Here is a 23,262-nt window from a genome sequence, read left to right on the forward strand (position 1 = left end):
ATCCCCGCAGCGGGGTGAGCTCCCATTGCTTGGTCCCAGCTCCTGCCAACCTAGCAGTTCGAAAGCACGTCAAAGTGCAAGTAGATAAATAGGTACCGCTCCAGCGGGAAGGTAAACGGCATTTCTGTGTGCTGCTCTGGTTTGCCAGAAGCGGTTTAGTCATGCTGGCCACATGACCCGGAAGCTGTACACCGGCTCCCTCGGCCAATAAATCGAGATGAGCGCCGCAACCCCAGGTCACGACTGGACCTAATGGTCAGGGGTCCCTTTACCTTTTAAGCACTAGGGATAACTTTCTTGACTGCAAGAGCTGTGTGACAGTGGAGCAGACTGCCTTAGAAAGTAGCAGGCTGTCCTTCATGAGATGTTTTTAAGCAGAGGCTGGATGGTCATGTGTCAGAGATGCTTCAGTACAGTGGTAGCTTGGTTTTAGAGCGTCTCGGAAGTTGAATGTTTCGGTTGTTGAACGCTGAAAATCCAGAAGTAAATGCTTCCATTTTCTAACGCGCCTCGGAAGTTGAACGGCTTCGCTGTGTGTTTTTCAGTTTTCTCCATTGAAATTGAAACTCTCCCTTTGCGCCGCAGTTTTTGAACGTTTTGGAAGCTGAACGGTCTTCTGGAACAGATCGAAAACCGAAGCGCAACTGTAGTGGATTTCCTGCATTTGTGGAGGCTTGGACCACATGACCTTTGAGATCCTTTTACGTTCTCACTTTTGTCATTACTCTCAACTTACATGCATGTACAGATTGCCTTACGGCTTCCTTTCATTCAAGTGACAATGCCACTTTTCATTATTTTCTGTTATTGCTACTCCTCGGAATAGATACTACGCACTAAACAAATTTCACAACTTTGGAAGGGAACATTTTTTGTTAAAAACAATTCTTCAAGAACAGTTTGCTTGGCCGACCAGGAGTTACATAAATTACCCTGATAAATTGTCTTGCTTTCCACAGGAATGTCATATATATCTATTTTCATGTAGGTGTCCTACATGAAGCTTGCCTTTGCGCCTAGCTTTTCTGAGCAACTTTCAATAGCATGTGAGCCTGAAGTTTACTTTTGTCATTGGCAAGATTGCCACTACTTGAGTAGATTTTGGGTCTGCCCTCTCAAAATGTTGCCATCATTCCTATGAGAAAAAATGCAAGGCCAGGGTGTGTATTGGGCGAGTGATTGGCTTAATCAAGCTGTGATTTACATTTCAAAATTGGATTGTTAGCATAGCTTTGATCAGCTTTTTTATTTTTTCTTTGGACTGTGGTGGTAATGCATGGAAAGTTTCAATCACTTGTAAGCTAACACTGATTATTTTTGAAATGCGTGCTACAGAAAGTTATTTCTTTCAAGCTAAATCAAGCAAGCTGATGAGCCAGTTTTCTGAATAAACTGCACTAACATAAGCCAACATTAGGTATCCGTAATTGCAACAAGATGGGCTCTGTGCTGTAATTACTCAACAATTGACTTAAATGTGAAGATTTGCATTTCTCTGTTTGTTCATTACATTATATTCATTTTTAATGGAAATCCAAAGTACTCTTCTAAAAACAAAACAAAATCAAGAGCTATCGCATTTCTGGAATTTAACTTTGAGAAATTGAATATAGCTTTAAAAATGGCCAAAACATGTAAAATGTTTTTTGGCTATGTTCCCAAAGTGTGCATGTGCCAGACCCATGTGCAAACTCTTTGTTTTTCACAAATGGTGTTTCCAGAAAAGTTTCCCCATAGAACCTCCAAATTGTTTATGGTACGGAAATTCAGTAATTTCTTAATTTGCTGGAGAGGAGCCATTATTATAAAATGAGAGGTACTGAGACAAACAAGTATGGAACTAGCAGCTTCCAGCCTGCAAGCAATTTTTCCTAACCCCAAATATATCGAGGACTAGTTGTGCTACACAAATGATAAAAGAAACTCGGAACATGCTCAGAGGCACTAGCTTGATGGTTGAATCCTGCCACCTAAGAGTCCTAAAATAAAACTCAGGCTCTGGAGATAATAGCTAGATATGCAGAACTACCAACATGAATACCGGAAGGCTTGTGCTGACCAGCTGGGAGGACATTGGCCTGAAGTGTTTAATACACTAAAGAGATTATAATGAGAACAGAGCCTGAAAGATATAGCAAGTTTCTGTTTCCCTGCTTTGCTCTTATTTAAAACAAATGAGATATGATAGCCATAGTTATGTTTTATGTATATCTTTGAAGCACGCACACAAGCAACATTTTTTTTTTTCATGTTCTAAAGGAGAACATAGAAGGTCATTTGACTAGTACAGATATTTTCCAGGCAAATTTAGCACTGGGAAGACTTAATGTTGTTGTAGTGTGTCTGTTTTATGTAAAGAAGCCTGAGATGAAACAGCCAAGCATGTATTTAAGATGGTGTTATTTCCCTTGTCAAAAGGCTGTGATTGCTGCCGCCATTGTTCCTTCATTCCATTCAGAATCTTGACAGAGGTTTATTGAAGCCCGCAAATAATCAATAGGCCTATTTTTATCTCTTAAACCAGCAAGTCTCCCCACCCCCAAGGTAATGAAGACATCATTGCAAGAGCTAAATAAGCTGTTCTAAAGTTGTGTCTTATTGTGTTATGCGCTTTCTTGTTAAGCAAGGGGAATTATTTTCAATGTGGCTCTGGTACTAATATTAGATATTTTAGTAACCTCTCCAAGGGTAGGGAAATTGCAACTGTTTTCTGGCACTCCTTTAAGCACAGAGAGCTTGTTACCTGGTGCTTTGGGGTGAAGGAGACGTTTGCAATTAGTGACCATGATGAGCACTGTACACACCACCAATGGACTTCACATTTGTTTGCGGGATCTGTTTGCAAATAGTAGTTAAAATACAATGGCAATTACATCTGGTGAAATCTCACTTCCCAGCGATAATGGTCCCTGTTAGATTATATTCTTGATTCGTGTCGCTTGCAATTCAGCCGTGCTTCTTCAAGCAACTGTAACAAGCTAATACGCTTCCTCTAACATTTATACCCCTTGATTATAAAAGGCTGGTAGATTACCCCTCCCGGCAGCACCTCCAATTAAGGTCCAGTCAGTAGAAATGAGCCCTGTTTTTCAAACGCTTTCCATGGGGCAGTTGTACGGATGTGGAATTTCGACCCTCTTCTTACTTTCATTCTGTTCCAGACACAAAATATGCAAGGCGCAAAATATACAAAATGTTTACTTTGGAAGGAACATCCTTACTGGGCAGCCGCCTGAGGCTAACATGTCTGACACCTTTTAGTGCTTTATGTATAATGATGCAAGGTGTGAATGCATCAGAGCATCCTTTTGTCTTGAGAGGTCATTGTGGTATCTTAGTAACCTGATGCCTACCTCTGGATCTTACCAACACTGAAAGTGATACCCAGCCTTTCCATACACTGCACTGAAAGTGTGTGTGTGTGTGTGTGTGTGTGTGTGTGTGTGTGTAGGATGAGCTCATGTATCAATGCCAGTACTCACATGGTTCTCCGCCCCACCCCCCAAGGCAGCCAGGATACTACAGTGGTACCTCAAGTTACAGACGCTTCAGGTTACAGACGCTTCAGGTTACAGACTCCGCTAACTCAGAAATAGTACCTCGGGTTAAGAACTTTGCTTCAGGATGAGAACAGAAATTGTGCGGCGGTGGCGCAGCGGCAGAGGGAGGCCCCATTAACTAAAGTGGTATCTCAGGTTAAGAACAGTTTCAGGTTAAGAACAGACCTCCGGAACGAATTAAGTTCTTAACCCAAGGCACCACTGTACAAAGATAATACAGTAATCATAGAATCTTACGAGTTGGAAGGAACCCATCGGTCATCTAGTCCAGCCGCCTAGAAGGAGAGTCCACAACCTCCCGAGGGAGACAGGTGGTGAGTTACTGTAAGTTCAGGGTAACTCCTTTAAAATATATCAGCGCATGTTTTCATGGTGGAAAAGAAAGTACAATTATTTGTGTGACAGCAGATTGAGAAACCTACCAAGTGGAGGTGAAGTGGCAGGCATGCAATGCTGGCAGAAAGCCCAGGAGTACAAAAAATTAGCAATGGTGCTTAAGTTGCTAGACTGTAAGAATGGCGTTCATAAAGCCAGAGTCTGAGGGCAGAACAAATGTGTATATGCATATTAATTTCTCTTCTGGCTCATGCCTTTGTAAATTTTGTCCCCGTTAGAAACACAGTTTATTGTTGGCCTTGAGGCACATGGCTGCTGAACCTCTTTCCAAGCCTTCTCTTTCCCATATATATATATATATATATATATTTGCTTTCGTAGATTTTCACAGGTACAGGAATGCAGGTTTTGGTGTCTTCGGGTGTCTTCCCGTGTAAGAGTTGGGGTGTCTAGGCGACGTTTCGACGAGGTCTCACTCGTCATCTTCAGGCTGGTGCTTTCGGCTTCTTGTTACTAGAACAGAGCAGGATCTCAGTGTTTGAGTTCCTATAAATACTGTTGAGGGGGTGTGGTGTATAGCCTCCAACGTTCTGGGCAGAGAGGAAGTTCCCAGGTTAGTGTGCCTTTTCTTCTTTTGTTCATTAATTACTTGAGGGATATCTTGAGTGAAATATATATATATTCCTGCTTTGGGTGTCTTTTTACCCTGGAATTCAACAACTGCACTGGCCTCTTGTTCAGGTTTAGCATAAAGTGAACAAGCTTCTAACAGTAGTTTATCATTATGTCGGAATCCAGACAAACTATAGTTAGACATAACTGTAGTTTAAAGAAGCTATTCAACATCAAACAGTTTTGCAATCTTGGCTTCTTTCATTAAACCATAGTTAGGATCAACAACAGGTTTACGTATAACAATAAACCACAGTCAGTGCTTTTTTCAATAAAAATAGGTGCTAGAACTCACCATGAAGTTGTTACAGTAAGTCTGGGCGACTTGGGGCAGCTGTGAACAGATGCCAGTTTGACAGCAGCCAAAGGTGCTAAAAACTACGGCAAGCTGTCTCCCTTGCTGGTTTGGGGATTGTTCCTGGTTTTGGTGAAGAAGAAAAGGAGTTTGGATTTGATATCCCACTTTATCACTACCCGAAGGAGTCTCAAAGCGGCTAACATTCTCCTTTCCCTTTCCTCCCCCACAACAAACACTCTGTGAGGTGAGTGGGGCGGAGAGACTTCAGAGAAGTGTGACTAGCCCAAGGTCACCCAGCAGCTGCATGTGGAGGAGCGGGGAAGCGAACCCGGTTCACCAGATTACGAGTCCACCGCTCTTAACCACTACACCACACTGGCTCTCAAACACTGGTGCAGGTCAAATAAATGTGCCTCGCCTCCCTCGTTCTCTTCGATTCAGGCGGATGGCTAGGGCAGCTTGCACTAACACATATATGTGCAATGGTAGAGGCCTGGTTGGAAAGCTCAAAGTCCGCCACTGCTACACAGGAGATGGAGTAAAGGAAATACAAATTGGCCCTGCCCCTGCCCCCTAGCTAGGAGCTAGGTGGAGTCATAGATCTAAAAAATAATGTTGACTCGCACACACTGGCCAGCTTACATTTTGACTTGAAATGTTTGTTTTGGGCTTCTCAGAAGTATGTAAAGGCAAGAAGCGGGTGGAGGGATTGCCGGCTCACGATGGTGCCTACCTGAGAGGTGCCAGAACTGCTCTCCGACACGCTCTGGTTGCATAAAAGTATTGTTGTTGTTTAGTCGTTTAGTCGTGTCCGACTCTTCGTGACCCCATGGACCAGAGCACGCCAAGCACTCCTGTCTTCCACTGCCTCCCGCAGTTTGGTCCAACTCATGCTGGTAGCTTCGAGAACACTGTCCAACCACCTCGTCCTCTGTTGCCCCCTTCTCCTTATGCCCTCCATCTTTCCCAACATCAGGGTCTTTTCCAGGGAGTCTTCTCTTCTCATGAGGTGGCCAAAGTATTGGAGCCTCAACTTCACAATCTGTCCTTCCAGTGAGCACACAGGGCTGATTTCCTTAAGAATGGAGAGGTTTGATCTTCTTGTAGTCCATGGGACTCTCAAGAGTCTCCCCCAGCACCATAATTCAAAAGCATAAAAGTATGGACCATGGTTATTTGAAAATGGAAATTCAAGCTTCCAATCTTGTAGCTATACTAGAGCGGAAGGAACGAAACAAGCATGATGCACATGCACGTAACACTAAATCATTGTTTAGCATTCTATCCAAACCAGGTCACTATGTCATATGTTGGAATTATGCGGAGAAGTCTGAAAGATATAAATTAATTCACCCCGTTGACTTTTCCTGGCACTTGAAATATTTGACTCATTGAGTTAATTCTAGTCTCTGCTTCTGCAGCGCCTAGTTGATCTCCAGCAGCAGATTTCATGCGGTTCCTCGGCATAAGGAAGTTGAAACATCTAAGAAATCTGGATTCAAAGCTGTATCGTGATGACAATAGAAAGAAACAAGTCTTGGAACTTTATGAGTGGCAGAATAAAGTGTGTGCTGCAGATGATGTGAGTTAGAAATCAAAAGCTTTCAAGTTGCATCTTCCCCTTAAGGTAGAAACTTCAGTCACTGTTTGAAAAGTGAAGCACAGACATTAAAACAAATGCGGTCCACAAATCTGCGACGATGGCAGCGCTTAGAAATAACGGGCATATGGCCACTGTGTTTTATTCAGCACAACTGGTTCTATATATTGTAAAAAGAAGGCTCAGAACAGCAGGATAAAGAAATTCAAACATTTGCTTGTTTCCAGCCTTTCATTGCCTGATAATTTGCAAAGAGCGAGGTTTTTTTCCGTCTTGTAGTTAATGCCTGTGAGAAGAGATATGTCATTTGGACGCATTATGATTATAACTTTTTAGTTAAAATCTGATTCATTTAACACCTTAATAACTGCAATTTATTATGGTGTAACCAACCCTCTTTGGGTCTGTGAATTCATTATGGCAACGCAACCGTTCAATCCAGTAATCTGTTCTGTTTATCTTCGGCAAGAGAGGAGATACAGTTAAGGATTTTACATCCATTGCAACCATTTGCAAATGTTTTGCAAAATTGCTAGGAGAAGGGGTCAGAGTTCAATAATAAGACATGTGTGTCTGTTCTCTTATGCTCTTTCTCTTTCTCCAAAGATCACGTTGGGTCAATTGTGCTTTATCTAGGATAGTGTAGATGTTCTCACACCACTCTGGGATCATCCAAACTGTCTCTCCCTGCGGGTCAGTAGTTCTGCATGATTACTGCAAAGCTCAGTGAATGGTGGAGTACATACCTTGCATTACATCCCAGGCTCAGTTCCTACTATTTACAGAATCTCAGATGACCTGAGATGTTAGGCAACCACAGGCAATCTCAGTGGAGAGCACTGGCCTGCATGGATCTTTAATCTAACTTGGTATAGGACAACTTTATATGTTCATAAACATTGCATGATGGGAGTTCCCACAGGGTGCAAAGAATCCTAGAGTTATAAGGGACCCCAAGCGTTATCTAGTCCAACCCTCTTCAATGCAGGAATCTCAACACACAGCCTCCCATTCATCTGAAAACCGTACTGGACCCTGCTCAGCTTAGCTTTGCAAATGGCATGTCAGATTCCAGAGAGCTGCTTTCAAAACTTGCTGTCTATTAGAGCAGACAGTATTGAGCCAGAGGGGACACTGTCTTGACTTTGTGTAAGGCAACTCTTTATAGCTTCACTGCTTTTATGCATCTACAGTTCCAGGTAAAAATGTGACACAACTGGCCTAGAACATTGAATTGAAAGTGTCCTGGCATGGGACATTCATCTATTCTGAGCACTGACCGGGGTGGGGAGGAATACCACCAACACTGCAGGTGCCACAGCAGATCAAGTAGACACAAATATTGGGTCTTCTGAGGCAACACATAATGAAATGGTTACATCTGCTTTTATCTTTTTTGCTGTAGGAACACTTAGGCAGCGGTTCTCAACCTGTGGATCCCTGGATGTTGTTTGACTACAACTCCCATCATCCCTGAGCTCTGGCCTTGCTAGCTAGGTGATGGGAGTTGTAGTTCAACAACATCTGGGGACCCACAGGTTGAGAAAGGCTGACTTAGAGTGATCCCCTTGCTGTTCAAACACTGTTGTGTGGGCACCACACTCAAGTTGACCATTAATAGCCATTCCTTCGGAACTTGCTTTCATTGCCACGGTGCTTGATTTGGGCCATCAACAAAAATATCAGAAGATGCTGCAGTCGCTGGGGTTGTTGTCTGGGACGTGGTCCCAACCCATCTCAACTCATGTCACAAAACTACTTTTTCAGTTGGATAGCACTGGGCCCTATGATTGTGCATCTAACCGGAAACACCAGTCATGAGATCACATCCAAATAAATTATTGTTGAGTCTGACCAGTAATGAGATAAAGCTACAAAGAACTGCTTGGTTGGCAGACTAGAGCATCTGATAAATCTGGAGCTATGTGGAATTACGAGAGTGCTCTAGTGACCAGGTCCCTGTAGAGCCAGCCAGTTCATGTTTTTTCTTAGTCTACCATTCCAACCTTCTTTGTCCCTTTTAATAGGTACGTCCAAAGTCCAGTTGCAGTATACATATGCAAACAAACAGGGCCTTCTCCACACAAAATGAGGGGTTTTGGTTGATCTAGGTTAAGGATCTTTTACCATAATTTTTAATTGGATTCAGCATTGTTTACTTGTTTCACCGTTGCCATGCATTGCTCACTAAAGATACCAGCTGTTCCTGAGAGACATACTATGCTAGGATATATTTTGCTTTATTTAGAAAATGTGTCAGATAAGAATGGAAATGACTTAAGGGACAAATTAAAGATTCTGCTTCCCAGCAAAAAATAACAGTGCACATTTCCCACAAAAAAAAATGAGTCTAAAGATGACTAGGGATTTACTGGTACTTTGACACATTTATAGTATGAACTTTCAACTTCCCAAATTTGCATTGTTGACACAGGAACTAAATCTAATATAAAGTAGTACCTTCTTTGGGTTGGGTTACATGCATGACTGATGCACAAAAACAGATTGCCAACCTCATGCTTCCTGCTGAGGAACAAAGATAACATGTGTTTTGTCAGCAAGCAAAATTTAGCAAGGAAATTGTATTTCATAGAAATCAACACTCTCGATAATGTCAATAGGAGTTCACTGAAAAACGTGAAGAATAGTTGAAGGCAGTGTTTGCATTGGCCTATGTGACACTGTCTTAGTATCTGAAACATGGCACTGTCAGGTAGAAGTTAGAACTCAGGGAGCTAAGAAATCTGGACTATTGATTCTGACTGCAACCTTCATTGTAAATGGGATGCAAGAACCTTCTTGACTTCACCTGTATTGTATAGAAATACAGGGGCAATGCTGACAGGAAAATGGTCTCTTTGCCCTTCTACCAGCTGATATTGTAAAGGGTACACACCTGAGAAAGAGTATTTTTGCACAGGATCCGAAACTTCAGATCATCCATTTCTTAGGATATTGATGGGAGAAATATGTGCTGCAATATTTTTTTGCTTTGAGTTACATTTTGACATCGGTTGTCAAAAGCTGCAGGCCATGAATCTCTGTCAGCCTTTACATTTCCTGCTTGAAACTATATTTGTTCAAAGAAACCATTAAGCATACCACATATCTTGCATATTTGATTCCTGGAACAAGGAATAAAATAAGAAGAGGATCAGCACGAACTGTACTATCTACTAACCCTCCTAAAATATCTAAGACTATATAACAGAACCTCTCTTCTCCTTTCTGTATGGCTACGTATGCAGACGAGGATTAATCAATGTTCTGTGTGATTTAAGAGGTATAAATATTAGAGGAACTGTTATAGGTCTTTGAGCTCAATTAGACAAGATGATGGGAAATCCATGATTGGATTTCCCGTGTGTATGTTAAATTATAAGAAACTAAGAGGGCACCCTGAATCACCTTGGAGCCTCAGTGCTGTGGAAGGAAGGGTTTAACCCTTCCCTCTTCATCACTTCTTGAGTCACAATCCTCCCAGGTGTGAATTACCTATATGAGCCCATGTGTTTTCCCCTCATGGGCAAATAGTTTTTGCTGGTGGGATCATAATTTATAGGGGAAATGGCATGAGGAGAAATAGCTAAATCGCCTATCCAAGTACGATAGTCCTCACATGATTCACACCCACTATCAGGAGCTGCTCTGAATTTTTTAAAAAATGAATGTTCAGACCATAAATTCCCTACGGTCCCATCTGATTTTTAACTAGGGTATTCACTTGAAGTTGAATATTCAGCCCAAGATACTTGAGACAAGAAAACCATCCAGTAGGAGTCACGGCTGAGGTGATTTGCTTTCTGGAAGTTTCTATACACCGTATTTGGCATGCTGTAACTACTATTTGCAACTGATTCAGTAAACTAGCTTCCAAGCACCATGGGTTCCTTCTGTGCCCATGGACATTCACTGCAACATCTCCTGCACCCCTAAAACCCAGGTAACAGGTGGCAGAAAACTGGAGCTGCTAATGTGTTTCTGTTTTGTTGAGATAGGTATGGTTTTTAGAAGTCAGATATTGGGGACTGGCAGGGCTGTAACGAGAGTGCGGTGGAGGCAGGGGGGGCCAGAGGCTGACCCAGGAGAGGGGACCAGTGGTTTATGGGGTTTTGTGCCACCCAAGGGGCAGAAGCCCACGGTGGAGGAAGGGGAAGGGTTGGAGCAGTCAAGAGATGCAGGAGTGGGGCGAGATGTGTGAGAAGCAGAGGGAGAGGCCATTAAGGCAGCCGAATCCTCACTTTCTCCTAGTACCAGGAGGGTCTTGAAGAGGCAAGCACAGTGGCAACTTCAGTGTAGAAGAAGTCTCTGCTTGTGTGCCCACACTTCGTCAGGCGAGGGGTGTGTGCTTTGCCCAGGCACGAACCTTTAGAAGTTACTGCCGGCTACCTAGATGCTAGAAGCTTGTGTGTGTGTCTTCTGTGTGCCTTAGAAGCTGCCGTGTGTGCTTTTGTCAGTTACAACTATTGGCTGTGCTCTTTTATCGGAGACATACCTTAGATATTCTTCAAATAACTTGGCTATTGCTAGAATTACTGTTTTTGGAGTTATTTAGACTCACTGTAAAAGAGTAGAGGCCCCATTGCTTGAAGCGCAGAGTAAACAGCCTCAGGCTGTCGATGTTAGACAATGGTTGTTTGGACATTCATTACGATAAACCTTGGTTTACCATGACAAGAATGAGCCAAAGTGAGTTTTTTTATATTAACCTCACTTTTACATATTAACCTCACTTTAGATTCAGGTAGGTAGCCGTGTTGGACTGATGCAGTCGAAATAAAAAAAATAAAAATTTGTCCAGGAGCACCTTAGAGACCAACTAAGTTGGTTCTGGGTATAGGCTTTTGTGTGTATCTGAAGAAGTGTGCATGCACACAAAAGCTTATACCCAGAACAAACTTAATTGGTCTTTAAGGTGCTACTGGACAATTTTTAAATTTATTTTAACCTCTCTTTAACTTTCTTCTACAAACTCAAATCTATCATTAGGCCATCGTTTATCATGATCTCCGAATTCAGCCATTGTTTAAAGGAACACTTGATTTAAAGGAGGTGTTTGATTTTCATATCAACAAAAGTACTACCTCACTAACTGTATCCAATATTTACTCTAAAGCTGTAATGCTTCCCGTCAGGAACAGGGGGTGTAGGGCTGGGGGGGGGGGTCCATTGGCTGCATTCAGTGGGAAGTGTTTGGACAGATCTAGGGAATCGGTTCCCAAGTGTGTTTACCTAGAAAGCCCTTACATTTTGTGGTAGTTCTCATGCTTCTGGAGCCTTGTGTACAACATTCCATGGCACCATGCATGGGAGTGTTCTGGCAGAGATAAGTATTGCAGCTGTCCTTGCACCTGTCTAAGTGTTCCCTTTTGCAAAGAGGAGCACTGAATCACCATTTGATCCAGATGGATGTGTTGGCCCACGGTCCATCTTCGACAGCTGGATAAGATTTTTTTTTACAGTCTCCCCGCCGAAAACCATTTCTCCCTGGTGGAAAAATATATTTATGGAGGAAAAGCCTGCTATTTATTTTTAAGAGAAGTGTTATAAAATTATGATTGGGTTAGTGCAATCCGTAGAAACTATTATCTTGCAAAACACCAGAGGCTATCCAATGAAACTGGTTTACAATAGGCTCCAAACGAAAGGGCGTATTCTTCGTTTAATGCACAATTAACGTGCACAGTTTGTTGCTATACGATGTGGTGGTGGTGGTCAATAGCTTAGAAAGCTCTTTTTTTAAAAAAAATGATTAGACAATCATGTGGACAGTAACTCTTGTCAGTAAGTTTTGACCGTAGTGGGTGAAATGGAATAGCCATATTCAGGACAGTGTGCTTTGCTCCAGATTCTAAAAACCAGTTATAGGAGATAGCACCAGTCCTGCTTTGCTTTGCTGCTGCTGTTGTCATTAAGCTGTTCACAGCGAGAGTGAGTTCTAGACTAGATGCAGCCAACACAGTCTTCTTACTTAAATTCTCTCCACGTCACAAGGAACACTCAGTATAAACACGCACAATGTTTTATTTACAACAATTCTAGACTGTCAAGAAAACAGACAATTTCTTTATAAACTCTAATAATTTTTAAATACATGAAAGGAAGAGCATAGAAACTACCAGAAAGCTGTCTAACCCAGTTCTTAAACCTACTAAAGACTGCAATCCTAAACCCTCTGAAAACACAATCCTCTACATACCTTGGATTGAACATATTGGAACTTCGTTGTATGCATAGGGTTGTGTTGCGCAGTTCTGTGCTCACTTTAGCCCCAGAAAAGTCAACGTGACTTACTTTTTGAGTAGGCACGTACAGTGGTGCCTTTGGTTGCGCCGCCACCGCACGATTTCTGTTCTCATCCTGAAGCAAAGTTCTTAACCCGAAGTACTATTTCTGGGTTAGCGGAGTCTGTAACCTGAAGTGTCTGTAACCTGAAGCATATGTAACCCGAGGTACCACTGTATAGGATTGCAGTATAAACATTCTCTCAACTGCCTGAAACCGCTAGCAGGTTGTTTTTCTTTTTTTAAAAAAAAAAAAAATCCAAATTATTTTTTTTCCTCAATTCCTAAAGAAAAATATGCAAAAGTTTTTTGTTTGTTTGTTTGTTTTTATTTTGTTTTTATTATTTTATAAGATATTTATTAAAGTTTTTAAAATATTGCAATAAAAATGAAAAGGAAAAAAAAAATAAAAATACAAGAGAAAAAAATACAAAATAAAAACAGTTAAAAACACCTTGATTTTCCATTGCATATTTTTCTTACACTTATTTCCCCGGACCTCCTCATACCTCCCTTTTTTGTATTCCACTTCAATTTATTAGTTCTGCAAATCCTTACCATTAAGCTTTTAACCATTTATAAACCTTTTTTCATGTTTCTTAAAGCATTACAGCTAGAAACCACTTAATTTCTATCCAACATCATTCTAACATTCATTAATTTTACAATATTTCTGTAAATAGTCTTTGAATTTCTTCCAATCTTCTTTCACCAACTCTTCTCCCTGGTCTCGGATTCTGCCAGTCATTTCTGCCAATTCCATGTAGTCCATCACCTTCATCTGCCATTCTTCCAGAGTGGGTAAATCTTGTGTCTTCCAATACTTTGCGATGAGTATTCTTGCTGCTGTTGTAGCATACATAAAAAAAAAGTACTATCCTTTTTTGGCACCAATTGGCCGACTATGCCCAGGAGAAAGGCCTCTGGTTTCTTCAGGAAGGTATATTTAAATACCTTTTTCAATTCATTGTTGTTTGTTTGTTTTTAACAGAGTAGCTGCCTTGTACCAACTGATAGATTCACATTTTCCAAAGGAATGATAACAACCTTGAATAATACCTTTGATCTTTACCAGAGTTTACTTCTGTTGGCTGGGCGTTACCATCTGGCTAGTTATGCTCCAACAGGTGTGCATGCATTTCATTAGGAACCAGCTTTATTACGCTTGTAAGTCCCAACCATTTACAGTGCAAACATCTGCAGAGAGTGAGCTCCCATGCAAAGACCCATTCCCTACATGTGTTCATGGTGTCTGCATGGGGACCAGGAGAGAGGCTAATTGGCACATGTGATGTTGGAAGTGTGACAGTCATACCTCGTGTTGCGTTAGGTTCATGTTGCGTCTTTTCGGTTGGCAAACCCGGAAGTGTATACTTCCGGGTTTCGCTGCATGTGCAGAAGCGTTCTATGTGCTTTGCACATGCGCAGAAGCACTGTATCATGCTCCACGCTTGCATAGAAGCGCCGCTCTAGTGGCGGACTTTTTGGGGTGCAAACGGCACCCCAGAACGGATTGTGTCCGCAACTAGAGGTACCACTGTAGTTGCTTGCACACTGCGAATTCGTGAGTAAAATGTTTGAATAGGGCTGACAAGTGACTTCAAATCTAGATTAAAAGCATTAAAATTTACTGTGTTTACAGAATGCAATATGTTTCAACTATGTATACAAAACCCCCAAGGATTTACCCAAATGCCTGTCTTCTGCCCTCTTTTTTTTCTTGAAAAGCACCTGTACTTTACATCGAAATATCACTTCCAGTATTCAAGCCAAAGGGTGGTATTCAATTGTGTTTTACACAGAGTAGACACATTAGAATTGGTGGATAAGTCTTTAAGTCCGGTCCATTCGTTTCAGTTGATCCTATTTTAAGATAAAGTCGGTAGGAAGCTGCTGCAATCTGATGAGGAGGGTAATATAGCAGAAATGGATTTCTTTTGTACAGAACACCATTAGCAAGTCACTTTGCACTTTCCTGAGACTATCACCAAGATGGTTCTGGAACAGTGGAATGGGCCTAGGTCACCTGCGGCTTTCAGAGAATACTGTGATAATAGTAGAATAGTGCCTTATAGAGAATAGTAGAGTGTTAGAAGGGAATCTAAAGGGAATTGGTGGCTTTTTAGATGTTACTAGACTAGAACTCCCATCACTGTTTACCGTTGGCTATGGTCTTAACACCTGGAGGGCCACAGGTTCTTCTACCTCTGAGCTTTTTTCATCTAAACACCTGCTCTCTCTAGTCACTTTACAGGAATGCCACCCAAGCCCAGTAGGCCCGGGTGTATCTGAAATTATGCTAAGCTGAAGGCAGCTGGCAAACTGTGAAGAGTTTGATCTGTTTTCCGTTTCTCACACTTACATAAAGAAAGACTCCTGCTGGAGCTCCTTCGCACTTTACAGTTTTAAATGCACACTTAAAACATCCTAGGTGCACAACTAGAAACATTAATGGAAGAGGCATGTTTGCAGACACAAATGTTGTACTCCTCAGGGAGCTTTGATTGGCTGTGGCTCCTGGAAAAGTGTCTGTTGTTGTTGTTGTTTAGTCGTATAGTCATGTCCGACTCTTTGTGACCCCATGGACCAGAGCACGCCAGGCACTCCTGTCTTCCACTGCCTCCTGCAGTTTGGTCAAACTCATACTGATAGCTTCGAGAACACTGTCCAACCATCTCGTCCTCTGTCGTCCCCTTCTCCTTGGGCCCTCCATCTTTCCCAACATGAGGGTCTTTTCCAGGGAGTCTTCTCTTCTCATGAGGTGGCCAAAGTATTGGATCTTCAGCTTCAGGATCTGTCCTTCCAGTGAGCACTCAGGGCTGATTTCCTTCAGAATGGATAGGTTTGATCTTCTTGCAGTCCATGGGACTCTCAAGAGTCTCCTCCAGCACCATAATTCAAAAGCATCAATTCTTCGGCGATCAGCCTTATTTATGGTCCAGCTCTCACTTCCATACATCACTACGGGGAAAACCATGGCTTTAACTATATGGACCTTTGTTGGCAAGGTGATGTCTCTGCTTTTTAAGATGCTGTCTAGGTTTGTCATTGCTTTTCTCCCAAGAATTTCGTGGCTGCTGTCACCATCTGCAGTGATCATGGAGCCAAAGAAAGTAAAATCTGTCACTGCCTCCATTTCTTCCCCTTCTATTTGCCAGAAGGTGAAGGGACCAGTGGCCATGATCTTCGTTTTTTTGATGTTGAGCTTCAAACCATATTTTGTGTCTGTAGTTAGCGGCAAATCTGGGTTTGCCGCGGTATAATATGCAAATACACCTGAAACTACATAATGTGTGAAATAAAGGTAAAGGTACCCCTGCCCGTACTGGCCAGTCTTGACAGACTCTAGGGTTGTGCGCCCATCTCACTCAAGAGGCCGGGGGCCAGCACTGTCCGGAGACACTTCCGGGTCACGTGGCCAGCATGACAAGCTGCATCTGGCGAGCCAGAGCCGCACACGGAGACGCCGTTTACCTTCCTGCTAGTAAGCGGTCCCTATTTATCTACTTGCACCCGGAGGTGCTTTCGAACTGCTAGGTTGTCAGGCGCTGGGACTGAACAACAGGAGTGCACCCCACCGCGGGGATTCAAACCGCCGACCTTTTGATCCGGCAAGCCCTAGGTGCTGAGGCTTTTACCCACAGCGCCACCCGCATCCCTGACAATGTGTGAAATAGTTCTTAGTTAAATGATACTAAGAGAAAGGGCAAACTAAGCACACTATGTAATGCAAGTAATTACTTTAGTTGGAAGCTCCTTTTCAACATGTTTGCACAAAACTGCAGAAAGTTGAGCAAGGAGAACGGAGCAGGATATATCGCACACAACTGGTTTTTCTTTATAAATCCCTAAAGTGGAGAGGCCAAGATTTATCTGCTCTGTTTCAAAGCTTCTCCTCATAGAACGCGCATAGTTAGGTAGTTGATGGTGTGGTGACAGGGAGCAGCATAAAGCATCCATTTTTCTCCTATAGAGCCTTGCCATGAGCCATGCTCAGTTTGAAAGATCAGCCTCGTCCTATGGGTGAAAAAGCTCAACAGCTTCATGCAGTTCTCCTAGGTAAGCTGGTGTCCTTCTGTATTTCATAGCTGCAGGTTTGTCCAAAGTGCTTAGGGATTGAGGGGAAATGGTTGGTACTGTACTTAATTGAATTATCCTGAAATGGACTCACAGAGGTTGAAGAAAAAGGTTGACACCGAATATGAAACTTAAATCTAAAAATTTCATCTTCAAAGGCCCCTGTGTGAGGGGCAGGGTAGAGAGTATCTCTCAGGGTGGGAGGTTGGGGAAAACTTGGTGAGAGCTGGTAGGATTCACTCTTCTGTGTGTGGAATAAAGGTTAAGATTTAATTTGGATGGAGGGCGCCATAATTTCCTTTCCTTCTTTCTCTTCTTCTTTCCTTCTTTCATTCATTTCCTTCTTTTTGTTTTTTTCTATTTTTCTCTTCTAGATTAGTGTGATTTTTATCATGTTTTATGTTGAAAACGTTTAATAAAACTTGGTGTTTTTCTCAAAAATGCCATCTTCGGCTCCTCTTAAGAACCATTATTATTTAAATGCATTTCAGCTCTTCCTTTTTATTTTGTACCTGTTTAATACGGTGCAGTTACATTTTAACTTTGATGAAACACTAGAGGACCCTACTGCGCATTTACAGACACTTCAAAGTCCAATTTTAACATGTGTGGCTAAGTTACATAAGCACATAAGGGGAGCCTTTTGGATCAGGCCAATGGCGCATCTAGTCCAGCTTCCTATGCTCACAAGAGGTCAACCAGAAGCCTGCAAGCAGGACCCGAGTGCAACAACACTCTGCCCACCAGTGGTTCCCAATAACTGGTATTCAGAGGCTAGGACGCGGGTGGCGCTCTGGTCTAAACCACTGAGACTCTTGGACTTGCCAATCGGAAGGTCGGCAGTTCGAATCCCCGTGACGGGATGAGATCCTGTTGCTCTGTCCCAGCTCCTGCCAACCTAGCAGCTTGAAAGCATACCAACACAAATAAATAAATAGGTACCACTGCGGTGGGAAGGTAAAGGTGTTTCTGTGCACTCTGGCACTCATCACAGTGTCTCGTTGCACCAGAAGCGGTTGTCATTCTGGCCACATGACCCGGAAAACTGTCTGCGGACAAACGCCGGCTCCCGTGGCCTGAAAGCAAGATGAGCGCCGCAACCGCATATTTGCCTTTGACTGGACTTAACCGTCCAGGGGTCCTTTACCTTTTATTCAGAGGCAGACTGCTTCTAACAGTGAAGGGATATAGCTCTCTCTTTATAGCTGCGGCCTCTGCGGATATTTATAATCCTCTTTTAAAGCCATCCAAGTTGGTGGCTGTCACTGCCTTGTGTGGGAGCAAGTGCCATGCTTTTAACTATGTGCTTCATGAATAACTTCCTTTTATCTGTCCTAAATATCCCAGCATTCAGCTTCATTGGAGGTCTAGTATTATCCGGGTTCGACCAGCTGATCTCACAATTCTAGAGAATCTAATAGATTGCTACACCCACCATACATGTGTGCATGAAGTGTATCGAGTCCACCACAGTGGTCTGCATGTTAGGGACCTATCCCTCCCTAGCCAAATCGGCAACAGACGCTAAATATCCCCAAGTACAGTGGTACCTCGGGTTAAGTACTTAATTCGTTCCAGAGGTCCATTCTTAACCTGAAATTGTTCTTAACCTGAAGCACCGTGTAATGTGTATGGGTTGCTCTTGCGTAAGTTGCCGCCACTCCTGGCTATGTTGCCTGGTTAAACCTTTCTGTCTGGACAGCCCTTCACTTTGTGGCTCCCTTAGTCGCTAGCAGAATCCGTCAGTGGGCGTTTCTTAAACCTTTTCCAACATAAAAGTTGTTTGACCCCAAGTCTCCTCCTACTCTCCCTGCGCGGAAGTCTTCTGCGCAGGGTGGGCGTGGGTAGCGGAGGACCCGTGCTCTCCCCGCTGGTGTCCGGTGAAGAGTCCTGGAGCCCTCTCGCCGATTCCCCCATCTGCCCCCCTTTATCCCTGGTGTTGCGCTGATTTGCTTCCCCATCTGCTGAGCTGCCTCTCTCCCTGCTGGGCCCTTCTCCAGCATCATTTGAGAGCCTTCCCTCCGCCTCTAGCTCCGATGTCAGTTCCCTGACACACCGCTTTAGCTAATGGGGCTTCCCACTGCCGCTGCACCGCTACTGCACGATTTCTGTTCTCATCCTGAAGCAAAGTTCTTAGCCTGCGGTACTATTTCTGGGTTAGCGGAGTCTGTAACCTGAAGCGTATGTAACCCAAGGTACCACTGTATTGTGTGGCCTGTTTTCATTTTGTATGCTGCTTAAGGTAGATATTTGGCAGAATGTGGGGTTAGAAGTTTTATAAACAAGTGTCTTTCTCGTGTAGAATATGACACCCCAGCAGTTTTTCTTCTGTATTTTCGTGTGTGTGTGTGTGTGTGTTTTCAGATTAAAGTTTTACAATCACATAGCCAACATGCAACATAAAAACAGATTCCAAAGAATGTCCTGGACTTTCCCTCCTCCCCTTGGTGGGTCCTACTGTTAAATCATTTACTCCTGCATTTATTAATTTATTTATTTGATAATCAAATCTTTTACATCTGCATTATGTCCAAAATTCACCACTAAGTGTTATTCCAGTAACACAAGTGTTATTCCAATCCTACAAAAAAAAAATAGCTGTTTACAATGATTTTTAATATAAATTATAAATTTTCCCCAATCCTTATTACAATTTTGGTCTTCCTGATTTCTGATTCTTCCGGTCATTTTTGCCATTTCGGCATAATCCATCAACTTAATCTGCCATTCTTTTCTGGTAGGGACTTTATCTTCTTTCCATCTCTGGGCCAATAACATCTATGCAGCTGTGGTCGCATACATAAATAGTCTTTTCTGCTCCCTTGGGATTTCAGCGCCTAGGATTCCTAAAATAAAGGCTTTGGGGTGGTTTTTTTAAAGAAAAGGTTATTTTAAACATTTTTTCAACTCGTATCATTTTTCTTCTGTATGTTCATAGCTGGTGCTACTAGCTGGTGTGGGTGTCATTGATTCTAGTGTAGCTTACACCAAAGTTTATTGGATTGTAGTTAAATAAGGTTTACTCAGAGTAGATCCATTGAAAGTAATAGACCTAAATTAGTCACGTCTATTTATTTCAAAGTGTTTACTCTGAGCAGGACTAGCATTGGACACAGCCCATTGGCTCAGAGATTGATGCTCAATTTCAGAGATAACATATAAAATCAGACTTTTAAAAAGCTGTATGTTCAAATAAAAATAAGCACGTAGCAGGCACAGTAATTTATCTTGCCTTTCTGAGGTTCCCAGTGGCATACTTTGGAACAGCTGTCCCACCTCCTTGATTGTAATAGAATGTAGTGTTTTGTTTTAAAAGTATATATCTGGATCTCAAAATTAATTACTTCAGTGTTTCCAACTGGATAAATGATTAAGAACCAATTGTGAAATTACACTCTGAAACGAAACACTCAGGGCTTGTTAATGCTTTTCTTGGCATGAGGAAAGGACATATAGGTCTCTAATATTAAATGGTGTTTCAAAAGGGCGAGTTAGCACTTTGTTTGCCAAATGGACTTTCAAAAGCCGTCTTTGGTTACAAAGCTTGACTGTCTTTGTGTAAATCATGGAGCGGCTACAGTAAAATAGCTTTGTTCGAAAAGATAATCTTTGGCAGGCAGCATCAAAGGTTTGAAATTCTGGAAAGGGTGAAAAGAAATCCCTGCTTTTACACTGATTTATCCTGTAGGTCAGCAGCACCTCTGTGAAATTTGCCTGGGAATTATGGGATATTTGCTGTGTTGGGGGGATCCCCATGCTTACACTGAATCAAAAGTTTTCTGCTTTTTAAAATTATTTTTATTTAACAATGAAAAAGAAGAAGACGACATGCCTAGAATCCAGCAGGTGGGAGGCGAGAGTGAAGTTGCTGCTTTTAGGGAGTGAAATTTGCCTGGGAATTATGGGATATTTGCTGTGTTGGGGGGGGACCCCCACCCTTTCACTGAATCAAAACTTTTCTGCTTTTTAAAATTATTTTTATTTAACAATGAAAAAGAAGAAGAAGACATGCCTAGAATCCAGCAGGTGGGAGGCAAGAGTGAAGTTACTGCTTTTAGGGAGTTTTACTGCAATTTGGAGCATTGGTTTTTATAGTATCTAAATTTATGAGTTCATATTTTTATGGTATAGTCTCATGACACATTCACTGTGCTCCATCATGCCCTGTTCCCCGTGTTGCTGTTCTTGATTTACAACTCGTGTGACTATGAATCATTCTCCTGGAAGGTCCCTTAATCCCTTGATAAACCTAAATAATGTGTAGTGTTTTTAATTTATGAGCTGAGCCATCTTATACCTAGAAGAAGGAGCATTTGCCTAAAACTTTGGTCAGCGATCCGTGGATTTAGATGTGTCTCATCTAAGTGCTATATAACACTGCGCACTCACAAGATTGTATATGTGACCTGCACATGGAAGGAACAAAGCGTAGTCTCTTTCTAAAATGCATTTATTACATATTACATTTATTTCCAACCTTCCTTCCATGTTGGACCACAGGGCGTCATACATAAGAGTTCCCTGTCTGTTTCCTGCCCAGACCCAGACCCAGTTTAAACTTTAGCAGCATTGCTGCAGTATGTGCCTTCAGGAGATAATCTAAGCTCCTGCCATCTAGTTTTCTGTGTAGACGGCTTTTTGGTTTGTATGGGGAAACATTTATTTTTGTTTGTTTGACCCATTTTATACGCTGCTTAACACCGTAGTCTCTAAGGTGTGCATTCAGTGAGGTTTCAAAACAGATACAGAAGATGAAATAAGATTTAATTCACCATAAAATTGTGTGAACCCTACTCCTGCCAACCTAGCAGTTCAAAAGCACGTCAAAGTGCAAGTAGATAAATAGGTACCGCTCTGGCGGGAAGGTAAACGGTGTTTCCGTGTGCTGCTCTGGTTCACCAGAAGCGGCTTAGTCATGCTGGCCATGTGACCCGGAAGCTGTACGCCGGATCCCTCGGCCAATAAAGCGAGATGAGCGCCGCAACCCCAGAGTCGGTCATGACTGGACCTAATGGTCAGGGGTCCTTTACCTTTACTTAGCAGAGTGAAATGGCACAGCGGTTTAAGTCAAATGTTGCCCTGCCTCTCAAGAGCCAGGGCTGTGTAGTGGTTAAAGTGTTGGAGGAGCATGGTTCGAATTCCAACTCAGCCATGAAGCTCACAGAGTGTCCCTTGGGCCAGCTACTCACTCTTGGTCCTTCCTACCTCACAGGATTGTTGTAAGGGTAAAATGGGGATGGCGAGGAAAGGTGGGGCGTCAATGTCATAACTATTCAATCAAAGCCAATATAGTCATGATTTACGCACTTAAGTTCATCAAAACCAATATAATTAAAACCCAGTTCTTAGGGAGAACTAGGTGTCAGAGGACAAAAGGTGATATTTTTTGAGCAGAGCAAAAACCAGCAGCGAGGAGAGGAAGCGAAAGTACTCACTGATAGCTTGCAGCATCTTCAAGTCTTTTTTTATTTTTTAAGATGTTGGTGCCACTATATGTTAGAGCCCAATGAGGCCTGCTGTCAGGGTGGTTTTCTTCTTCTGAAATGAACATATTTATTATTTTATAGTGGATGCCTTGAAGGGCAGGAGAGCCCCCTTTGTTCCTTGTAGGCTGTCCAAGGCCTATTTTTGTTTGTAGTAGCTAAATGCGAGTTGATGGAAAGCTCTTATGCCCTCGTTTGTCTTTCACAGGGTGAATTGAAGATATAGTCTCCCAGCAGAACTACTATGAGGTCAGAAGCCTTGCTGCTATATTTCACACTGCTACACTTTGCTGGGGCTGATTTCCCAGAAGATCCTGAACCAATCAGTATTTCGCATGGCAACTGTGAGTATGAAAGGCAGGGAAACTGCGCTTAGATTTCTTGTCCCCCAAGTTTCAAGTCATGGCTTATTGGTCAGTGAGATTTAAATTTGTGAGCTCTTGTTTCCTGCTGCGTCTCCTTAGACCTATCTTTCCTTTATCCCAGACCCTCCAAGTGTCCCTATTTTCCAGCAACATTCCCAGATTTACAGAAGCCATCCAGGCTTTTTTTATTTGCTCCCAAAATGTCCCGCTCTTCCTTAGGACATCCCTGTTTTCATCGGAGTAATGTTGGCGGGTATGGAGTTATCCGACCCCCGAACCATCTGAAGGCAGCCCTGTATAGGGAAGCTTTTTAATGTTTAGTGTTTTATTTTGTGTTTATATATGTTGGAAGCCGCTCAGAGTGGCTGGGGCAACCCAGTCAAATGGTGGGGAATAAATAATAACATTATTATTATCACAGTCGTACCTTGGATCTCAAATGCCTTGGCTTCCGAACAAATCAGCTCCCGAACGATCGAAACCCGGATGTGAGTGTTCTGGTTTTCGAACAATTTTCGGAAGCCAAACATCCAACGCAGCTTCCAATTGACTGCAGAAGCTTCCTGCAGCCAATCAGAAGCCGCGTG

General features: G+C 42.5%; 1 protein-coding gene across 8 annotated transcripts in view; it reads left to right on the plus strand.

Moving 5' to 3' along the window:
- SEMA6A (semaphorin 6A) overlaps nt 1–23,262 on the plus strand; it is a 183,847-nt gene that overhangs the window by 74,516 nt on the left and 86,069 nt on the right. For all 8 annotated transcript variants that reach the window (XM_081213582.1, XM_081213587.1, XM_081213588.1 and 5 more), the window contains exon 2: nt 22,519–22,654. In XM_081213582.1, coding sequence (XP_081069708.1) covers nt 22,555–22,654 — 100 coding nt within the window. In that variant the 5' untranslated portion in view covers nt 22,519–22,554. The remainder of the gene's footprint in view (nt 1–22,518; nt 22,655–23,262) is intronic.

The sequence above is a fragment of the Podarcis bocagei genome (assembly GCF_964188305.1).
Source record: "Podarcis bocagei genome assembly, chromosome: 11".
Lineage (NCBI taxonomy): Eukaryota > Metazoa > Chordata > Lepidosauria > Squamata > Lacertidae > Podarcis > Podarcis bocagei.